The 19,076-nt window shown below is 46.2% G+C and overlaps 2 protein-coding genes across 2 annotated transcripts in view; one reads left to right on the forward strand and one right to left on the reverse strand.

Moving 5' to 3' along the window:
- The window catches only part of FYCO1 (FYVE and coiled-coil domain autophagy adaptor 1), a 77,052-nt gene that overhangs the window by 43,716 nt on the left and 14,260 nt on the right, over nucleotides 1-19,076 (forward strand). The window contains exon 15 of the mRNA XM_002813835.6: nucleotides 14,610-14,705. Within this exon, the coding sequence (XP_002813881.4) occupies nucleotides 14,610-14,705 (96 nt within the window). The remainder of the gene's footprint in view (nucleotides 1-14,609; nucleotides 14,706-19,076) is intronic.
- Nucleotides 2,854-7,845, reverse strand: CXCR6 (C-X-C motif chemokine receptor 6). The gene is made up of 2 exons (XM_002813837.4): nucleotides 7,657-7,845; nucleotides 2,854-4,743 (listed from the first exon to the last, which is right to left on the reverse strand). Exon 2 carries the CDS (start codon nucleotides 4,720-4,722, stop codon nucleotides 3,694-3,696), a length of 1,029 nt encoding a protein of 342 aa, XP_002813883.1. The 5' UTR covers nucleotides 4,723-4,743; nucleotides 7,657-7,845; the 3' UTR covers nucleotides 2,854-3,693.

The following is a 19,076-nucleotide window of genomic DNA, read 5'->3' on the forward strand; positions in this document are numbered from 1 at the left end:
ACTCCCTAAGCAACCTCCTAGTGGTCCCTGTGCATGGCTCAGACCTAGAATGGTGGTGCAGAGCAGGAGCACAGCCCCTGACTTCTGGAGAAAAGATGGTATTCGTCATAGCCCTCCAGACACACCCATGCACACCCCCTTTTCAGTCATTCAGGCCCACCCTCCGCCATCTCCACTGACCAGGTGTCCAGCTGTTCTCCGGACTGAGGCAGAGAAGAAAATCAAGCTCTTGTCAGCTGGTGAACCAGGCCTGTGGAGTAAGGGCTGGCAGGGGGCACTGGGCTGTGTTTCCCTCAGCCTTTGCTCAGCCTCTACCCAGTCATGGCCTCCTTGAGGCCTGGCCTCCCCCTCTAGCTACCAGATGAACAGACAGTATGGTGGTGAAGAGCTTGAGCTCCAGAACCAAACATACCTGGTCTGCCACCTCCAGGCTCCATGGCTCTAGGCAGTGCAGCCCACGAACTCAGTTTCCTCCCCTATACCGAAGAGACTGGAACAGCACTCACCCCTACGGGTGTTAGGAAGATTGCATGAGAACTGTGTGTGTGGAGCATTGAGCCCAGCCCAGTGCCTAATGCCTGGGAAGACTTTCATGGAGTTATGTTGCTTTCCTGATGTGTCATCAGGGGCTGAGCTGTGCGTGCTACTGCTACCACCTCAGTACCTTACACTGCACAGCCCAGTCGTCTCCTCTAAAGAAGATCCTTCAGATACCCAGATGACCCTAAGTGAGCTTAAACTCTCCCACAGAAACGATCCCTGAACCCTCGGAGCATCTTTGCCAGTAATTGCTTCAGAACTGGTGCTTCATGGTCAGAGTGTTTAGGGGAGCTGTGGTGGATTTGTCACCCACCAGGAGATTTGATGCTTGGTATCTCAGAAACAAAATGAGAACAGGATATGGTGAATGGTTAAGGTTACAAAGCCACCTTGCACGTGGGTTGACCCAAGATCTCTGCCTTCAGCTGAATATAGAGGTGACAGGTACCCTGTGGCTTGTCAGTGGCAGGAAACCTTCTTGGAGCCAACATTTCTGGGCAAAGAAAGACTGTTTACTAAAGTTGTAGTCCTAGCTCGTTGTGTGAGCTTTGGCAGGCATTAAGCTCTCTGAACTAGTTTTCTCATCTGAAAATGGGGATGATAGTGCCAGGCCTTCTACAAAATGGCATTAGTTACCAGGGACCAACAGGGACTAGACAGCTGGAAGGTGATGCTGCTTTGAGAGCCCCTTGGAGGAGGAGGCCAGAGTGACTGCCCTGACCACTCCTGGGCCCCATCCTCTTCGCTTTGCCTCCACCCCTCCAGTAAGGGTAGCTCCAGGCTTTTCTATGGCACCATCTCCTCAGTCCAGAGCACCCACGGAGGACACCTGGGCCCCTAGCTCCCAGGTAGCCCCTAGAGTCAGTGTCATCTTGTGTTCCCCACATCTCAGATGATGTGGCCATTAGTGGCCTCTGCCATATCTCTAAAGGGATTGGAGCCCATAAGTACTGCAGCCACCCCCAGGTGTTGGGAACTTGGTAGGGAAAGAGCACATCCTTTACCCTCCAACCCTGAGGCCACACCAAGGCAGTATGGACTCAAGCAGAGCCCATACCCAGTCTCATCCCCTCCCCCAAGGCCTCTGATGCCATGTGCTGATGTGGACGAGTGGAAGGGAGAAGGGTGAGCTGAGATTGGGAACTGGCTCTGCCCCGCACATGACCTCAGTCTACTCTATGGAATGGAGCCTGTACCAACAGCATCTTCTGCTTCCTGGGCTATGGTGTGGATGAAGTGAGATCAAGACATGAAGGCGGGCCGGGACACTGCCAGGGATACCAGGGACTGGTGGCCCCTCTGTCAGAAGTGTTCCAGGTTAACATGAATGCACAAAGGGGGAATGACAGAAACTCTCTTTGAAAGCCACTTAAAAGATAAATGTCAGCCTTGTCACCCTAAAAGGGCAGATTTTGTAGTTGGAGGAAGCACTCGGAGGTCCATGTGGCCTGAGTATGGTAAAACTCTGCTTGTAGATGCATTTAGGCATGTTTATGAAACGGTAGGTAGGATCATGTGGGCTCTGAAAGTCCCAGCCTGTGCTCAGCTGCAGCAGGTGCACATGGTATGCCACACACTGGAAGGCACGATACAAACCCTCCCTCGCCTCGCTATCCCATGGAGCTGACATGGAGGGCTTCCATTTTGTGTCACCAGTTCTTGTAAGAAATAATAACTACTGCTATTTTTTGGACCTTTTCTCCCCAAATGCAAACTGTGCCAAGTGTTTTACATGCAGTGTCTCAGGTATTCACACCAACCCATAGAGGTGGTGCTGTTATGATCCACGTTTCACCAAAAAGAAAGGAAACAGGTGCTCAGAGGCTAAGAGATTTGCCCAAGGTCTTACAAACTGGTGAGTGGCAGGGATTCAACTCTGGTCTATTCAGCCCCAAAACCACACTGTTAAGTTAGTTCTGGCCTACTTCTCTGTGCATTCTACTTAGCTGTTGTAAGTTGGTTCTCTGTATTTTGGTGAGTGATTTTGGGATACATAAGCCCAAAAAACATCTTTAAGCCTATTGAACAGACTGCCAGGATTTAATAAACATGCATAAAATCTGACATTTAAAACTATGCCTCATCCTGTGACCACATTCTGGAAGTTAAACAAATGTGCCCCACACTTTGGACAGGAGGTTAGAAACCACAGTGAAAGAGCAGGGTCATTATCACTGGTGTATTCCATTTCCGTGATAGAGCACTGCCCTGAAAGTTTACGACTTATTTCCCATGCTCTGAGCCCAAAAGTAACTTTTTTGTATATTCCAGGCATACCACATTAAAATAGAATGTGCCGAAGTGTAAAAGTAGTTTGGAGACTTTAAAAGTTTTATTTCTTAGCTATGAAACTCATATACTAGTAATATATAACATATGTGCGTATGTGTGTGTGTATATACATTTACATATGTTTGTGTGGCAGACATTGGAAAATTTCATTTTTAAATGAGCAAAGCCACCAAAGAATCCACTTCAGAAATGCTGCTTAGATTCATTACAGTTTAAACGCTGTTTTGCACATTTTTCAAGCATTCCATGGACCACTGGAATTCTCAGCCTCTTATAATTCGGTTTTGCCCATTCATAGTCCCTGGTGCTAGTTATTCTGGATTAATCAAAGCAATCTGAACATCTGCCTATACAAAAGTCAAGCCCCAAGGTGAGGCAGAGCCTGATCTCATTTCTGTTAGGTGCCTGGTGGTGCCAGCGCTTGTTTCACGGCTGCTCTGATCTATACTCTTTGCCCAGTAGTCAGAAGAGCCTTCTGAGCTTGGGCACCCAGCATGCCACCTACCATCAACAGCTTTGTTGGCTGTGCTCACCTCTTCAACCTTCAGCCCCAGTCCCAATCAAGGAGAACCTGAGATCATAGGAGTCACATGTCATCCCCCTTGGTGTCAGCATTCTTGGAGATGGAGGAAGGAAAGTCCTTAAAAATTTTAGACCCCCTACTTGGGCTTTCAGCATGAGTGTTCAAGAAGAGAACAGTACATGTTCATGCCTGAGAAGAAGCATTCCAAACCAGCCAGAGTGTCTGATAACTTCTCCATGAAAATGCGCAAGCTATAAACAAAGCCTGCCTCACCACATCAAGAGGGCAAAGCCATGCCTTGCAAATTCCAGAGCAGCTTCTCGAAACACTGTCAAGGCCTATAACTGGAACATGCTGGTGGCCTCCACATTGTGGGAGGCAGAAAAAGTCTTGGAATTGTCCTCAGAAGATTTCCACTGATGTGAGACCCCAAGGTAAGGGAGGCAACCAATGTCCTTCACAAGTTTCCAGAAGTTCTTTCGAAACTTCAGGCTGACAAAGGCGTAGAGCACAGGGTTAAGGCAGGCCCTCAGGTATGCAATGGCCTCTGTCACCATGATGGTGTAGTGAAAGCTGGTCATGGCATAGTATTCCCAGTGTGTGCTGCGGATGAGCTTCATGAGGTTGAAGGGCATCTGGGTCAGCAGGAACACAGCCATCACCAGGAAGATGATCTTTAGAGATCTGTGCTTCTGGAAGCCTCCAGCCTGAAGCAGTGTTTTGATTATGACTGAATAGCAGACAATCATGGTGAGCAGTGGCAAGAAGAACCCCAGTGTCATCTGGGTAGCAAGAACCACAGTGGAAATCGCCTCGTCATGGTAACCACATATGAGCTTGTCAAGATTAAAGACATTGCCATAGATAATTTGGGGCAAGGAAACCAGCAGGGATATCACCCAGATAAGCAAGCTGGTGACCTTGCCCCAGGTCATCCTCTTGGCTTGCTGGTTGTAGGCCTTGGTGGCCTTAACCACTACAATGAAACGATCCACAGTGATGCAGGTGAGGATGAGCATGGACGTGTAGAAGTTAATAGTGTAGATGCCCAGTAGGCTCTTGCACATGACCTGGCCAAAGACCCATTCATGGATGCCTGCATAGGCCCAGAAGGGCAGAGTGCAGACAAACACCAGGTCAGCCAGGGGTAGGTTCACCAGGAACACATCTGTCAGGCTCTGCAACTTATGGTAGAAGATGGATATGACCAGCACCAGGGAGTTCCCCACCAGACCACAGACAAACACCACCAGGTACATGCAGGGCAGAAAGACCTTGCTGAACTGCAGGAAGTCTTGATGCTCCTCCTGGCTGCTGTCATTGAAACTGTTGAACCCATAGTCTTCATGGTAATCATGCTCTGCCATGGTGTCTGTTCTGATGAACACCTGTGAGTCAGAATCCAGGAATTATATTTGGGGCTGAGGATGGCATTCTCTGTCTTCCTGCTGTCCCATTGACCACATTTAGGGGGCAAATAGTCATCTTCTAAACCCACCCACTGGGATGTGTAGAAACAGCACAGTCCAGTATATTGAAGATAACCAGTTCTGAGGGGAAATTGCTCAGACAGGGCGAGGACTCTCCATTAGCCTGAAAATTCTCAGGATCTCACCCATCTGGGAGACAACTCATAACTGACCCCTAAGCACATTCCATAAAATCCTGTGCTCAATTATTTTGAAAGCAAAAGTCGCTTTGCTGCCAGGTGGGCACAGTGCTCTTTGGAAGAGCAACATTGATGATGGATGGTTGAGCCCACTGATAATCTGAGCTCATCAATGGGACATGCCTGTTTTCATCTCCCCCTGCCTCACCACAGTTGCCCACCCATCCTGAGCCCCATTTCCTAATAAATTGTGAAAGCTAAAGCAAGTGCCCCTACCAGGGGGCTTTCCTATCAAGGAGACTCCCGGAGACCACAGGTGTTTGGGGATGGCAAGACTGCTCTGCCTGGGTAGGTAGTCCTTCCTGCCTTTACTTCCCCTCAATTGCATAGATTTTCAAAGGCTACTAATGGGGAAACAAAGCATAGAAAAGCCCACGACTGCCCAGCACTTTGGCTGAGCTGGCTTCATGGTTAAAGCATTGGGTGGTTCTCCTCACTTCCCAACTAAACTTTCCCCTTCATCATCTAACATAGTTTGTGGCATTCCACCATCAGAGCCTCATTTCCTGAAGACTTCTGAGCAAGACGTCTCTTAAAAGGTAGATTTCCCCAAAGCGGAACCTTGCCTTAGCTCCTGTGATTGGCAGGTTAGGACTTAGGGGCCTCATTTAACAAGCAGAAGACCTAATTGAAATAGGGTGCCAGATGGGCAACCTTTCTTACCCAGGGCACCAGCCCTTCAAGATGTCACTTCTCTCTGACCCTTCCCTCTGCCCTGTGACCCTGCCAAAGACCACAGACAGGACAAGGGATCATGTAACCTGTGGTGTGGGAGCAGAGGCAGCTGCAGCAACATCAGCCCATGAGTGCCAGGCCTGCCCTTGCTACTGGACTGCAGATACTCAACATGCAGCAGTTCATTTCCAGTGACCTGGAGCCATGTCTGGCCAGCACCTCTAGAAGATGTATGAAGAAGAGCACGTGTTTGGACAGAATCTCTGCCAGCAAAGTCAAAATATTGCCTGACCAGACAAGGGCATATAAACGATGAGGTTACCTTTCCTAATCCACTCAGAAACACTTCTGTCCCTGACTTTGAGTCCTGACTAGGAGCAGTGTCTCCGATGCTGCTGCTTGCCTCTGTCTTTCCAGGGACCAAAGTGCCCTTTCTCTCTAGCAAGGAAGGATGCTGCCTTTGGGCTAAGACTGCTTAATAAAAATCCTTGCCCTTACATCACAATTGTTAGATCTCTAAGGGTGATAGGTCAGCCAGAAGACATCCTGCCCCCAACAAGCTCTCTGGGGCACTATATTAAGTAGGTCAGATGATGTGTATGTATTATTGATTCACATGGGCAAAAACATATTTTTTCATCATTTAAAATATGAAACAGGTGGCTTTGCTCTTAAGAATAATGTCCAGCTCCCCAGTATTGCTTGACTCGCTCTTGCCTTTTTTTGGTATCCTCCTGTTCCAGCTTTTGCTGGTCCCTTATGCTGCCATTACACATTTCCTCAAAGGACCTGTGCAAATTCATGTGTAATAATTGGTAAACTTTGATGTATAATAATTGGTAAACAGATTGGGCCTGGACAGTGCTGTGCAAATAGAGTATTAAAAATTACTTTCCCTTCTAGGCGAATTAAAAACATTCATTTCTTTATCCTCTATAATCAAAATCCTATTTTGTTTTCTGAAAATTAAAAAAAAATCTACAACTTTGGAAGTAGTGTAAAAGTCTGATAATGCTGAAGCAAATTACAATTCATACATAAAATAGAATATACTTAAATGTTTAGAAAGTATTTTTACTGATTTTGGAAAATGCAATACAGTTAAATTGCTAAGAACAGTGTAAACACAAAGTAAATATGCAAAATAAAGTATTAGCTATTACTATTACAACAAATAGATGTCAAAAGGATATAAAATTAATTGTGATTCTTAACCTTTTTTGACCATAAACTCCTTTGAGAATCTCCTAAAAACTGCAGACCTTTTCTCAGAAATAATGTATACACACACACACACACACACGCACACACGCACACATACACAAACACCCCTGCAATTCTGGGAGTCCATGAACCCCTTGAATCCCTCTGCCATGTATTCTGTGGGCCCTCACTTAAGAGTTCATGATAAACTATGTGATTTTGACTGACCATACTTTTAGAAACCTGGAAAAAATGATCACATTTTATTAGCAGTTGGCCTCCAGCTAGTAGAATTATGGGTGACTTATTTCTTCCTTTTTTTAAAATAGTTTTCAAAGTTTCTACAGTAGTATATTGATTTATATTGAAAAAAGAACATAAATGTTAATCTGATAAAACAGCCTGTCTTATGCAAAAGAAATGAAAACAGAGATTATTCATTGAGCAAATAGAGATGATAACTAGATTCTCCTTATCTCCCTGGGTGGGTCTGACTATGCCATTACTAGCAGTACCATCAGCCTACAATCACTAACTGTGCCTGGAAACATGTTCAGTAGTTTTCATATTTCTTCAGTTTAACCCACATAGTAGCAAATGGCCGTGATGGAATTTGAACGAAGAGCAGCTGAGCTCCATAGCCTGGCATTTTGCACTGTACCCTACTGCAGACAGGAATCTGAGAATACCAACAATACCTGGGTTAGTCCTCCCTGTCTTCTTTTCAATATAAAGAGTAAGACAAATGACTCACCTGCAGAGATGCTTTGCCAGTTTGTTCCAGAGATGAGCTTGCTCATGAAGCAAGGTCTGCCTCTACTTCTGTGATGTGGTTCATGTTTCCGCTGAACATTTTTTGAGAGCCCTCAGCTGATTACTATAAGAGACCCACCCCCTACTCCCGTCCTTCAGATCAGAATCCATATGACCAACCCGCTCTTGTGTAACGCGTGGGTCAGAGATGGATGGGTGACTGATACCCCACACTCCCTTCATTCTGCTTTGGGGCTGATTCTTCTGTCAGGGCCTGATGGGCTTTATTCATAAACTAAAGGGGAACAATAAGGAGGTTTGGCTCTGGCCATCCACCGAAGATGGTGGCATTTATACCTTAAAATTACTTAATTCACTAGTCAGACATCTTTTTGGAACAGTTGGGGTCTGGGCCAATGCTGAGTCCATGGCATGGGCTGGGTTCTGCGTGCACATGCAGCTCCAGCATATGTGATAGCTGTTAAGCCCCATAGCAGCCCTGCAGTGGATATTATCTTTCCTTTATAGATGAGAACACTGAGAACCGTAGCCAAAATAACAACCCCTGGTGCACACAGCTAGAAACTGGCAAATCGAAGATACACACTCAGGTCTCTGTCATTACCAGACCAATCAACAGGATGATGATGGGTCTGCCAGAGGGCCTGGTGCAGCCCCACCTCCTAAGCCCACACCACTCAGGCACCTCAGCAGGCAGTGCCCACCCACCCTGCCTAGCCTGGCTGGAATCATCTGGTTTCCTTGGGCTGCCCTCTGTACTCCTGGAATTCCCCAGATGTTGACTACTTTGATCTCAGTACAGTTCTAGTTGTCAGTCTCCATGATCTAACGTTACTGACCCTTCTGGGAAATAACGCTGGAAGGCAGGAATTGGAGGCATGTCGGCCTGGGTCACATGCCCCAGTGCCTTGTAGTGGAGAGGGTACTAGGGAGAGGCATGGACTTGATGTCTGCTTTCCCGGAAGCAGCTGCCTTCTTGTGGAGGTGCCTGGCCTCCCTTCTCTGGCTCTGCACTCCCATTCAGGCTGCTTCTCTCCAATGCTCTTGCTCTCTCCCACCTGCTAGGCAAACCTTCTCATGTGGCTCTTCCTAAGGGCAAATGTCAAATATTGGGAGCAGGGACCAGGAGCAGCCTCAGGATCCAGAGACTAACACTCAGTTCTACTGCAAGCCTGGCCCTATGCTGGATGCTTCTATGTACAGCCATCTAATCCTAGTCACTTACAGATAGGCAAACAGAAGATTAGAGAGATTAGCCCACTTGCCCAAGAACACACATCCCCAGCAGTCACCCAGGACTGTCAGGCTGCAAAGCCAGTGCTTCCTGCCCTGCTCTGAGTATGGAGCTGTGCCAGGGGGCCCTGATAAAAGATCTGAAGACCTCTAGTAGGTTTGCAGGCCTTTTTTGAATGAATTGGTTCAGACTGTCCTTTCTACCAAACTGGTACAAATCAGTGAGGTGTTCCTTATGGGCATGAACCATGAGGCCGCATAGACTACATCCGATGGACAGATGGATGTAGGGAATAGTGGACAAATGAATAAAGGAACAGACTGAGCCAAATATGCACCTGTCTTCCTGAAAGAGACCTTTCAAGGCAGGGTGGCAATTTAATGTAACCCTGCCTGACACTTAGGAATCTTTAAGCTTTGAGAGCTGAGTTTTACCCAGGGACAACCAACCATGCCATTCAAGACAGGTCCATAGGGCAGTGTTAGAATGGCCTGAGCCTTGTCAAGCACCCTTGGCCATGCTCTTCTCAGCAAGCCTTTCTACTCCATGGGGAAAAACAAGCCAGCACCTGGGGCCCTCCATGACTGTGTGTACATGTCAATATGGGGATATGTGTATTTGAGAAAGCATGGCTTGTTTATCATGGCCATTCTTTAATAGAAACTTCTCTATAGTACAAAAGACTTTCACCTAAATTTGAGGGGCTGAGCCACTTGTGGGTTTGGGGCTAAAATTTTATTTTAATCACTTTACAAAATGCCTTTTACTATCTTGCCAATTTGTAGTGTTAATTGTTTTAAGGGCATTACTTTTATTTGAAACAAAACTTTGAACTTCCTAAGGGTGGGAACCCAATCATATATGTCTTAGATTTCCCCAGAAATACCTAAACATTTTCTAAATAAAATTGAGGGAAGAGTAAAAGGGAAGTGGCAGACATACCTGCTGCAGATCTATCTTGGAAGTCAGACTGTTGGCCTGCTCTCCTTACCTGAAGACCTGGCAGAGCTGTTATCAGTTCCAGGATTCAGGGATGAGACATTTACTGTTGTTGGCAAGGCATTGGTGGATGATGGGCTGTGATCCACAGAAAAGTAGCCTAACCAGCCAGGCGTGGCAGTGGGCACCTATAGTCCCAGTACTCAAGAGGCTAAGATGAGAGGATCATTTGAAGCCCAGGAGTTTGAGGCCAGCCTGGGCAACATAGCCGGCAGACCTGTACCCCTGCAAGCCACCAGGATGAGCTGAGAGATCATCTGGTGGGAGCAGAGCCACTATGGCTGAGAGGAATTGTTCTGGAGGAACAATTGTTCTATAAGCAGGAGAGCAGGAGAAGGAAACCGCGTACAGGGGTTGACTACCTCCAGCGGAAGAAGGTGAGTTGTAGGAGTGTCTTACCACTAGGGAATGTGTCTGAGTCATGTGGCACCAAAGTATGTTAGCAACAGCAAATCCATACGGGTCTGCAGCAACTCAAGTCTTGCCTCCTTGGAGGAAAGAATTTGGCCGAGGGGCAGAAGTAGGTTTAAGGCAGAGGGAGAGACTGAGGCAAGTTTTAGAAAGTTTTAGAGTAGGAACAAATAGAAGTAAAGTATACTTGGAAGAGAGCCAAGCAGATGACCTGAGAGATCCAAGTGCCCCGTCCGGCCCTTGACTTGAGGTTTTATACATTGGCATGGTTCCAGGGTTTGTGTTTCTTCTCCCCCGCCTCTTCTCTTGGAGCAGGCTGTCCTCAGGCATGGTGGCTTGCCAGCACTTGGGAGGAGCTGCATGCTCAGAGTGTTTACTGGAGATGTATGCATGCTCATTTGAGGTGTTTTTCCCTTATCAGTCGTTTCTAGAGGAAGGTCATATACCGGTTAAACTGCCATTTTGCCTCTTAGTATGCGTGCTTGAGCCGACTCGCCCAACTCCTGAGATCTTGTCAGGAAGCTGCTGATTACCAGCTTCAGATGTTTTCTATCTATTGGGAGACTCTTTCTCTGGCTCTGGCTGCAACCAGTTATTTTAGAGACACAGCTTAACAATTGCCTGACCATTACTTGATGGTCACCTGACATTCCTGGGGGAGGGGGGCCCTCCCCTGCCCTGCTCATGTCTGCCTAGCTACCTACTCTAACACTAGGAATTTATAAGCAATGGATTAGCAAAGTAAAATCAAGTTAATACAATAATAATAATTTGATAGCAAAATTAAAAGATGCCCCCAGATCGCAGAGTGAATATGATGTGTGTGGTGTGGTTCAGCCCAACCTTCCAAACCTGCACTGGTCAATGGAGCTTTCTGCTGTGAGAGACCTGTGCTGTACCTGCACTGCCCAACACAGTGGCCACCAGTCCAGGTGATAATTGAGCACTTAAAATGTGGCTAGTGCCACCAGGCAGCCACATTTTTGGTTAAATTTATCTGATGAATTTAAGTTTATATAGCCACATATGGCTAGTGGCTACTGTATTGAAGACTGCAGTTCTAAACTGAAGACATCTCCATTTCACAGGAGACTGTTCACAAATGGAGGCTGACCAGAGGGACGATGGGAGCCTGTGTAATCAGGAAAACAATACTTCTCACTCTGCGGGGCTTAGCGAGGCTGAGGGGAGATGGCGCCCTCTGGGGAAGATTGGCAGCAAGGCACCTTGGGCCATAGGGATTTTCCAGGCATCTGTTCCTCCCTCGGCTAGTTTCTAAACAAGCAGATCTGTTCCGCAGGCAGTCTGCAGGATTAAAGTTGTGCAGTAATTACATAACAAACAGGCTGAGGCCATTTGATTCGTGACAGGGAAGGACTATAGACTCCCATTTGTAGAGACCAAGCTGGAGGGGCTCCACCATGACTCAGAGAGGTGTGGACTCCAGGACTGCAGTGCCAGGGGCTGCCTGGTTTGTGCTCACCACTTTATTCTGACTCACTTCTAATGCGGAGCCTTGGGTATGTCCTCCTTTGGGAGCATTTGGAACAGAAGAAAACCTTATTCTGAGACAAATAACGTAGACATTCACTGGGCATGGGCTGTGTGTACAGCAGGCTGCCCAGGAATGCCAGGATGGCACCCACAAAGGGACAGACAAGTTGACGGACTAGAATGTGTGCTCGAGAGATATTTAGCTCAACTGACCACAGGCTCCAGACAGAAACTCGGAAGGAAAGGGTGGCATGCCATCAGCCAAGCTAGCAGTAGGCTGCCATGACCAGAGCAAAGGGAGGAGGAAGGCCGCGTGGGCAGTGAGTATCTGGTATCTTTGCTGAGACTGCCTCAATAGCAAGAAAAGGAAGCAGCTGTAGTAGGAGGTGGGGTGCCCTCTAGTGGTCATGCTTTGGTTGCTGTCCTTTCTCAAGCTCTTACATCCTCTGAGTTGCTTGAACATTTTCTATGGCATCTCACGGTAAGAAATACATTTTGCATGGCTACCTAGTTTGCATGTGTGTACACATATGGTCAAAACAAGAGCCTCGAGGCTGGCTGCAGTGGCTCATGCCTGTAACCCCAGCACTTTGGGAGGCCGAGGTGGGCCGATCATGTGGTCGGGAGATTGAGACCATCCTGGCCAACATGGTGAAACCCCGTCTCTACTAAAAATACAAAAATTAGCTGGGTGTGGTGGTGCGTGCCTGTAATCCCAGCTATTCGGGAGGCTGAGGCAGGAGAATCGCTTGAACTAGGGAGTCGGATGTTGCAGTAAGCCAAGATTGTGCCACAGCACTCCAGCCTGGCGACAGAGCAAAACTCCATCTCAAAAACAAACAACAACAAAAAAAACCCAAGAGCCTCATAAATACGTATCCTCGCAACATGCAATATACTATTGTATTTTCTGTTTTATTCTATTTCTTTTAATGTTGATCATAACCTCCTAAATTGACTCACAGCCCACTAAATGGGTCATGACCTACAGTTTGAAAACCTATTGAAAAGAAAGCCCTCTGCCCTAATTGTCACCTTTGAGACTGCATCACCCACCTGTCCCATTCCCACCTCACTCATGCAGGGCATCTGTCGGGGCCAGCAAGGGTCTGGGAAACCTGCTCTGTGAATCATCTGCTTGCAGGTAATCAGGCATTGTCTGTCATCACTGTGGTCAGGGAGGAGGGTGATGGAGGAAGAGAGGGAATCATAGATTAGGACATCTTTTATCCTGAATGCGGGAAAATTGGGAGAACCAAGTACAGCTTTCAGCGTCTCTCTCATTCTATGTTATTTCTTTATCTTATTTATGGTATTTGCGCCTTGGACAAGGATGAAAGCAAACAAAAGCAGGCCTGAGTGACCCTGGCCTGTCTCCTCTGGACTTGTGCTCCCCTGCTGTCAAGTGGGTGGCTGCACAAGCTGGTTCCTTGAGCAGCTTCTTGCACTGATGTTCCCTGTTTCTGTTTGTCCTGGGGTGAGGGTGCGGGCCTGGAAACCAGCGGCTGGAAAAGCAAAAAGAAGGAGGTGTTAGGCAAGGAGGAAGACAGAGAGGGATTTGGGACCAGGAAGAAAAAGAAATGCCAGAGTGACAAGGCATGCCCCCGGTGGCAGCAGGTGCTGCAGCCCGCGTTCTTCCTGCACCTTCCCTGAGAAGAGCAGCGGAGGCTGCGGGCAGGAAGCTGCTGACCAGAGCAAGCCCACTTCTTTCTCAGCGAGTGGGCTCGCAAAACGCTACCTCTGAGTCTTTTAAAACTTACAGCCTTTTCAAGCCATCAGAACCCAGAGTCCATCTGGTTCCATTTGCTTTCATTTAGAGAAGGAAGACTGGGATGTCAGGAGGAAAGAGCTCACCATGAGTCACACAGTCACAGTGCTGAAGCTGGAACCACAGTGGACCCCACCACAGTCATACCACGTCCCCTGCCCTTGGGGGCCACAGAGACCTCCAGCTAGAGGGAGCCCCACTTGCTCAGGGCTGGTGGCATTCAGCTCCTAGAAGAGCACAGATTGTTTCAGCAATTTAAAAAGAAGCCACACTGAGTGGGAGATCTTCCTCATTGATGCCCTCACATGAGGGCAAAGACATTTTTTCTTTTCTGGACCTAGGTTTCCTCTTTGGCAGAACTGGGGAGTGGAGCTGGTTGGGCTCTGAGGCACCTGAGATTGTATAAGTTCCTGGCTGAGCTGGACCTGGAACCCCACAGGGAAAGCACTAAGTTGCAGTCAGGGTATCTAGTTCTGGCTCCAGCTCTGCCTCTGAGGAACTGCCTGGGCCTCTGTGTCCCCATCAGTGAAGTGCAGGGACTGCAATCTGCCATTATGTTCTAAGGATCCGTAATTCAGAAGGTGTTAAAAACCTCTCCTGGGTGCCTGTTCTTGTGCCCCAGGGATAGGCCAGAGGCTTCTCTAGTTGTGCACTGGCACTGAGAAGGCAGGACCCAGTGGTGCTGGTACCTTGGTCCCGTGGCAACAGTTCTGCTGGCGTGGGCCAAGAGTCGTTGATTTGTGTTTCCACTCACCCTTCCTATAGCAGGAGGTGTCTTCACTACAGCTGCTCCAGGGAAACTGCTGTAGCCCTATTGTCTTCTCCTTGTCCACCTGCTTGGCCCTGGCCCCTGCAGCCCTCCCTCTACCCACAAAATCTGCCGGGGTCTCTGTCATGGCCTCTATGATTAAAGGATCCCCCATGCATCTGGATTTGGCTGCCTGTGACTCCAAGACTGCGGACCCCAGGATGTGAGACCCTGTGTGTCGATAGCTAAATGACTGTGTTCTCATTTGTGACATTTCAGGGACACTACATCAACCTCGCTAACGCCTGAGGACACTGAAGACATGCCTGTGGGGCAGGATGCGGAAATCTGCCTGCTGAAGTCTGGAGAACTGATGTAAGTGGCAACTGCCGCCTGGGCGCTCCCCACGTGTGGCATTGGGAGGAGCGCTGGCCTTTCCAGTGCCGGCACTGGGGACCACCTCGGGGGCTCTAACTTAATACCAGTGGGGCTTCGCTTATTCTTTTTCTTCAGGTATTAGCTTATATACATTAAGATTCAAGCAAGTATACAGTGCTTGAATTTTCATGAATGATTCAGTGTAATCACTACCACAATTAAGATATAGAACAGTTCCCTCACCCTAGGAAGTTGCCCCTTTATAATATTCCTCCCACACCTCGTGTTCTTTTTTCAAAATAACTTTGTTAATTTTTTTATTGTATGAGCAGTACACTTTCATTGTAAAAAATTAGGAAAATAGAGATAAGCAAAACATTTTGGCATATAGCCTTCCAGTCTTTTTTATACACATATATACATATAATTTTTGACACCAACAAATATTCTAAATCTTATTTTGAAGTCTTTTAAAACTTGCTATAGCATAAGTATTTTCCCATATCAGCGAATTCTCCAGTGTTGTGTCCAGTGGCTGCATAATTGTCATTAAATAGATTCAGTCACTCATTCACAGATATTTATTAATTATCACAATGTGCCAGGTACTATTTTAGGTGCTTAGAGCATGTCAGTAAACAAAACCAACAAAGGTTCACCCCTCGCCCTCATCAAGCTTACATTCCAGCAGGGGTTGACAGATGATACACTATAAACATAATTCAATAAGTCAATATTGTATAAATGTTACAAGGTGGTGCTTGCTATGGAAAAAGATAAAGTAGGATAACAGGGAAGGGGAATTTGCCATTTTAAATAAAGTGACAGTAAGAAGATAAGACTTGAAGGAGGTGAAGGAGTTGCCAGGCATCTATCTGTGGGTATAGCATTTCAGGCAGAGGGAACAGGCAGCACAAAGGCCCTGAGACGGGACAATGCCTGGCCTGTTGAGGGTCCGAGAAAAGGGCAAGCATGCCTGCAGCAGAGAGAACCAGGAGGTGGAGTCAGAGTGGAAATGAGGGTCCCAGCACATAGGGCCTTGTTGGCCATTGTAAGGACTTTGACTTTGAATCTGAGGGAAATGGGACCCCAAAATGAGGTGTGAAGCATTAAGAGTGACTTAATCTAATTTACCTTTGAAAAAGGATTGTTCTGATTGCCATGTAGAGAATAGATGATGGAGGACAAGAGCAAAAGTGGGGAGACCAGTTGGGAGGGTATTAGAGGAATCCTTGTTCCTTGGACCAAGTGTTGGCAGAGAGGGCAGAGACCAGGGCAAATTCTGGACCTATTTTGAAGGTGGTGCAGACAGAATTTCCTGAAGGTTTAGATGTGGTCGTGAGAGAATAATCTATTCCACCAGTCCTCCGGTGACCTTGGACCACACTTGGACAAACACTGTATTGAATTATGGGGCAGACCAAGCAGGAAGAATTAAATAGCTAGCCCACTCACAAGCTGTTGATGCTGGGGGAGTATGAAGTGTCACGGCCACCCTTTCTGGAGAGCAACTTGGCTGCAGAATGTACCAAAAGTTCAAGAATTGCATTTTCTCTTTGATGCAATGGGCCTGTGTCTGGGAATTTATCCTGAGGAAATAATGACTGGATGTGCAAAGATAAAGCTACCAAAATGTCCCTTGCATGCTACTCACAGCAGTGACAATTAGAAATAGTAACAGAGAACTTGGGTGGTCATGAATGGCTGTTAAATTTTACCAGATCTTTTTTCTACATCAATTGATAAGATCATAGGCTTTTTCTTCCTTAGCCTGTTGATATGATGGATTGCATTGACTGACTTTCATATATCAAACCAGCCTTGCATACCTGGGATAAATCCCACTGGCTGTGGTATATATATAATTCTTTTCACACACTGCTGGATTTGACAAAATATCTAAAGGATGTTTTGCCAGATATAGAATTGAAAGTTCTTTTCTTTCAGCATTTGAAATATGTGTGCTGCTACTTCCCTCTGGCCTCCATGGTTTTAGATGAGAAATCCCCTGGCATTCAAATTGTATTCCCCCATAGATAATACGTTATTTCTCTCTGCCTGCTTTCAAGTTTTTTCTTTGTCTTTTGTTCTTAGACGTTTAATTATGATGGGTCTTGGCATGAATTTCTTTGGGTTTTTCCTATTTGGGGTACACTCAGCTCTTAAATCTCTAGGCTTATCTGTCATCATATTTGGGAAGTTTATAGCCATCATTTCTTTGAACATTTTTTCAGATGCACTCTATTTTCCCTCTCCATTTGGGACTCCGGTGATACAAATATGAGATCTTTCGTCCTTGTCTTGTAGGTTCCTCAGGCTCTGTTCTTTTTCCTTGCACCCCGCCCCCCAATTCTCTTTTCCCTGTGTTGTTCAGATTGAGGAATTTCTGTTTTTCTCTCTTCAAGTATAACTGTCATCTTTATTCAGCTATTGAGTGTCCAGTGATTTTTTTTTATTTTGGTTATTGTAATTATTTAGTTCTAAAATTTCCATTTGCTACTTTTTTATATCTTCTGTTTCTTTGGTGTGAGTTTTCCACTTTTTTATTGTTTCAAGAACATTTAAAATTGTTACTGAAGCATTTTTTTTGATGGCTGCTTTAAAAGCCTTGACAGATAACTCCAGCATCTGGTTGATGTCAGTGTCGGCCTCTGTTGATCGTCTTTCCTCATGCACACTGTGATTTTCCTGGCTCTTAGGATAACGAGTGGTTTTTTATTACGTGTAGGTGGGGGGCTCAGAGACACTAAGCTGTTGTGATTTTCCTCATATTCTGGGGGTCCTTAATCAGTCCGCCTTCCTTCTCCTGCCCTTCACTTTTACTACAACTGCTGAATCATTTTCAGGTTTTTTAGTGGCATTTAATGGGAAAGAACAGGGAAATGTTTGAAATCATTTATAATAAAACTTGTAAAAAACCTACCCTCAAGTAAAGGGATGAGGAAAGTTATGAGATTTAGAAATAACTAGAACACACAGATCCAAGGCATATCCTTGAGGAGAATAAGACAGTACCGAGAATAGGTCGGCTGGACATGGGAATAAAATGCAAGGAGAATGACAACACCTTGAAAGTTATTTTTTTCTGCCTCTTTCAAAGAGAATGACAGCAAGCTAAGGATTAGCAACCACATCGTGAGAGCATCTGAAAACATGTTAAAGGTTGGGATTATCTCAGAACACTGCGAATGTGTTGGTACTCATGTAAACTGGAATTTCTCAGGTCACTCAGTGGAATTCACATCTGTGACATGAGCCTTATAGACAATAGGCATCTTAAGATTATATTATATTTGAGCAAACCTTTGATTTGTTTTTGTTAAGATCTGCTTTGGAGAGGCTGAGTATTGTCCTTGTCACTGAATAGATGATGTCTAGATGATGTCTAGACTAGATGATTGAGGCACAATCCAAATACCTGGGTGCCAGGGGAGAATTCTGGAGCATAAAATTATAAAATGCTCCAGCATTAATGCATTAATGGGGCATTATGTCAGGGTAAGTGACTTTTTACATGGTAATATGGTAAGATTTCCACATTATGAGAAAGATGTCTGTTCCAGAATGGACCCCCCACACCTGCCCTCAGATTCTTGAAAATTGTAAATATTGGTCAAAGGTTCTTAATTAGAAATAAAATTTAACACATGGAGAAGTATCGCATTGAATTGAATTCTCACAAAGGTGAGTATTGGAGCTGTTCTTTAAAGCATCCTGGTTTTTTAATCATTTCTTACCCTTCTCATTAGCTTTGGGGAGTCTGTCCATTCATCTCCACAGCTTTGGAGGCAGATGAACCCTCAGCACCACCACTTGCTGTGCAGTGTTGGGCAAGTTACCTAACCTCTTTGAACTTAGTTCCCTCCCCTGTGTTAAAGGGGATAGTAATACATTTTCTCCACAAAAGGCAGTTTGGTATGGTAGGAAGATGATGGCTTTGCCTCAGACCTGTGTGAGCCTGGATTGAATTTCTCAATCTTTTAGAATCTTAGTTTCCTCTTTTGTAGAATGGCAACAGTCATGCCTTCCTCAAGGAGCCATTGCAGTAACATGCAAAATTCTTGAGCACAGGGCATGGCCTATGATGGCCTCCACCTTTCCATTTCACAGTTGAGAAACCGAGGCTCAAAGTGAGTGAGTGACTCACCCAAGGCCACACTGCTCCTAAGTTGCAGCTCTGCACTGGAGGCCCTGTCTCCATGATCATGAGCTAACCTAGCTGCCTCCAGAGTTGCACAGTGTAGGAGGGGTGCCACTCGGCCTGGAAGGGGCCCTGAGCAGCAAGCTCCCTGGGTTCATCTTGTAATCTAGTCCTTGCAGCAGTCCTGAGGCAGGCATGGTTGTCCTTGTTTGGCAGATGAAGAAACT

The sequence above is a fragment of the Pongo abelii genome, chromosome 2 (assembly GCF_028885655.2).
Source record: "Pongo abelii isolate AG06213 chromosome 2, NHGRI_mPonAbe1-v2.0_pri, whole genome shotgun sequence".
NCBI lineage: Eukaryota > Metazoa > Chordata > Mammalia > Primates > Hominidae > Pongo > Pongo abelii.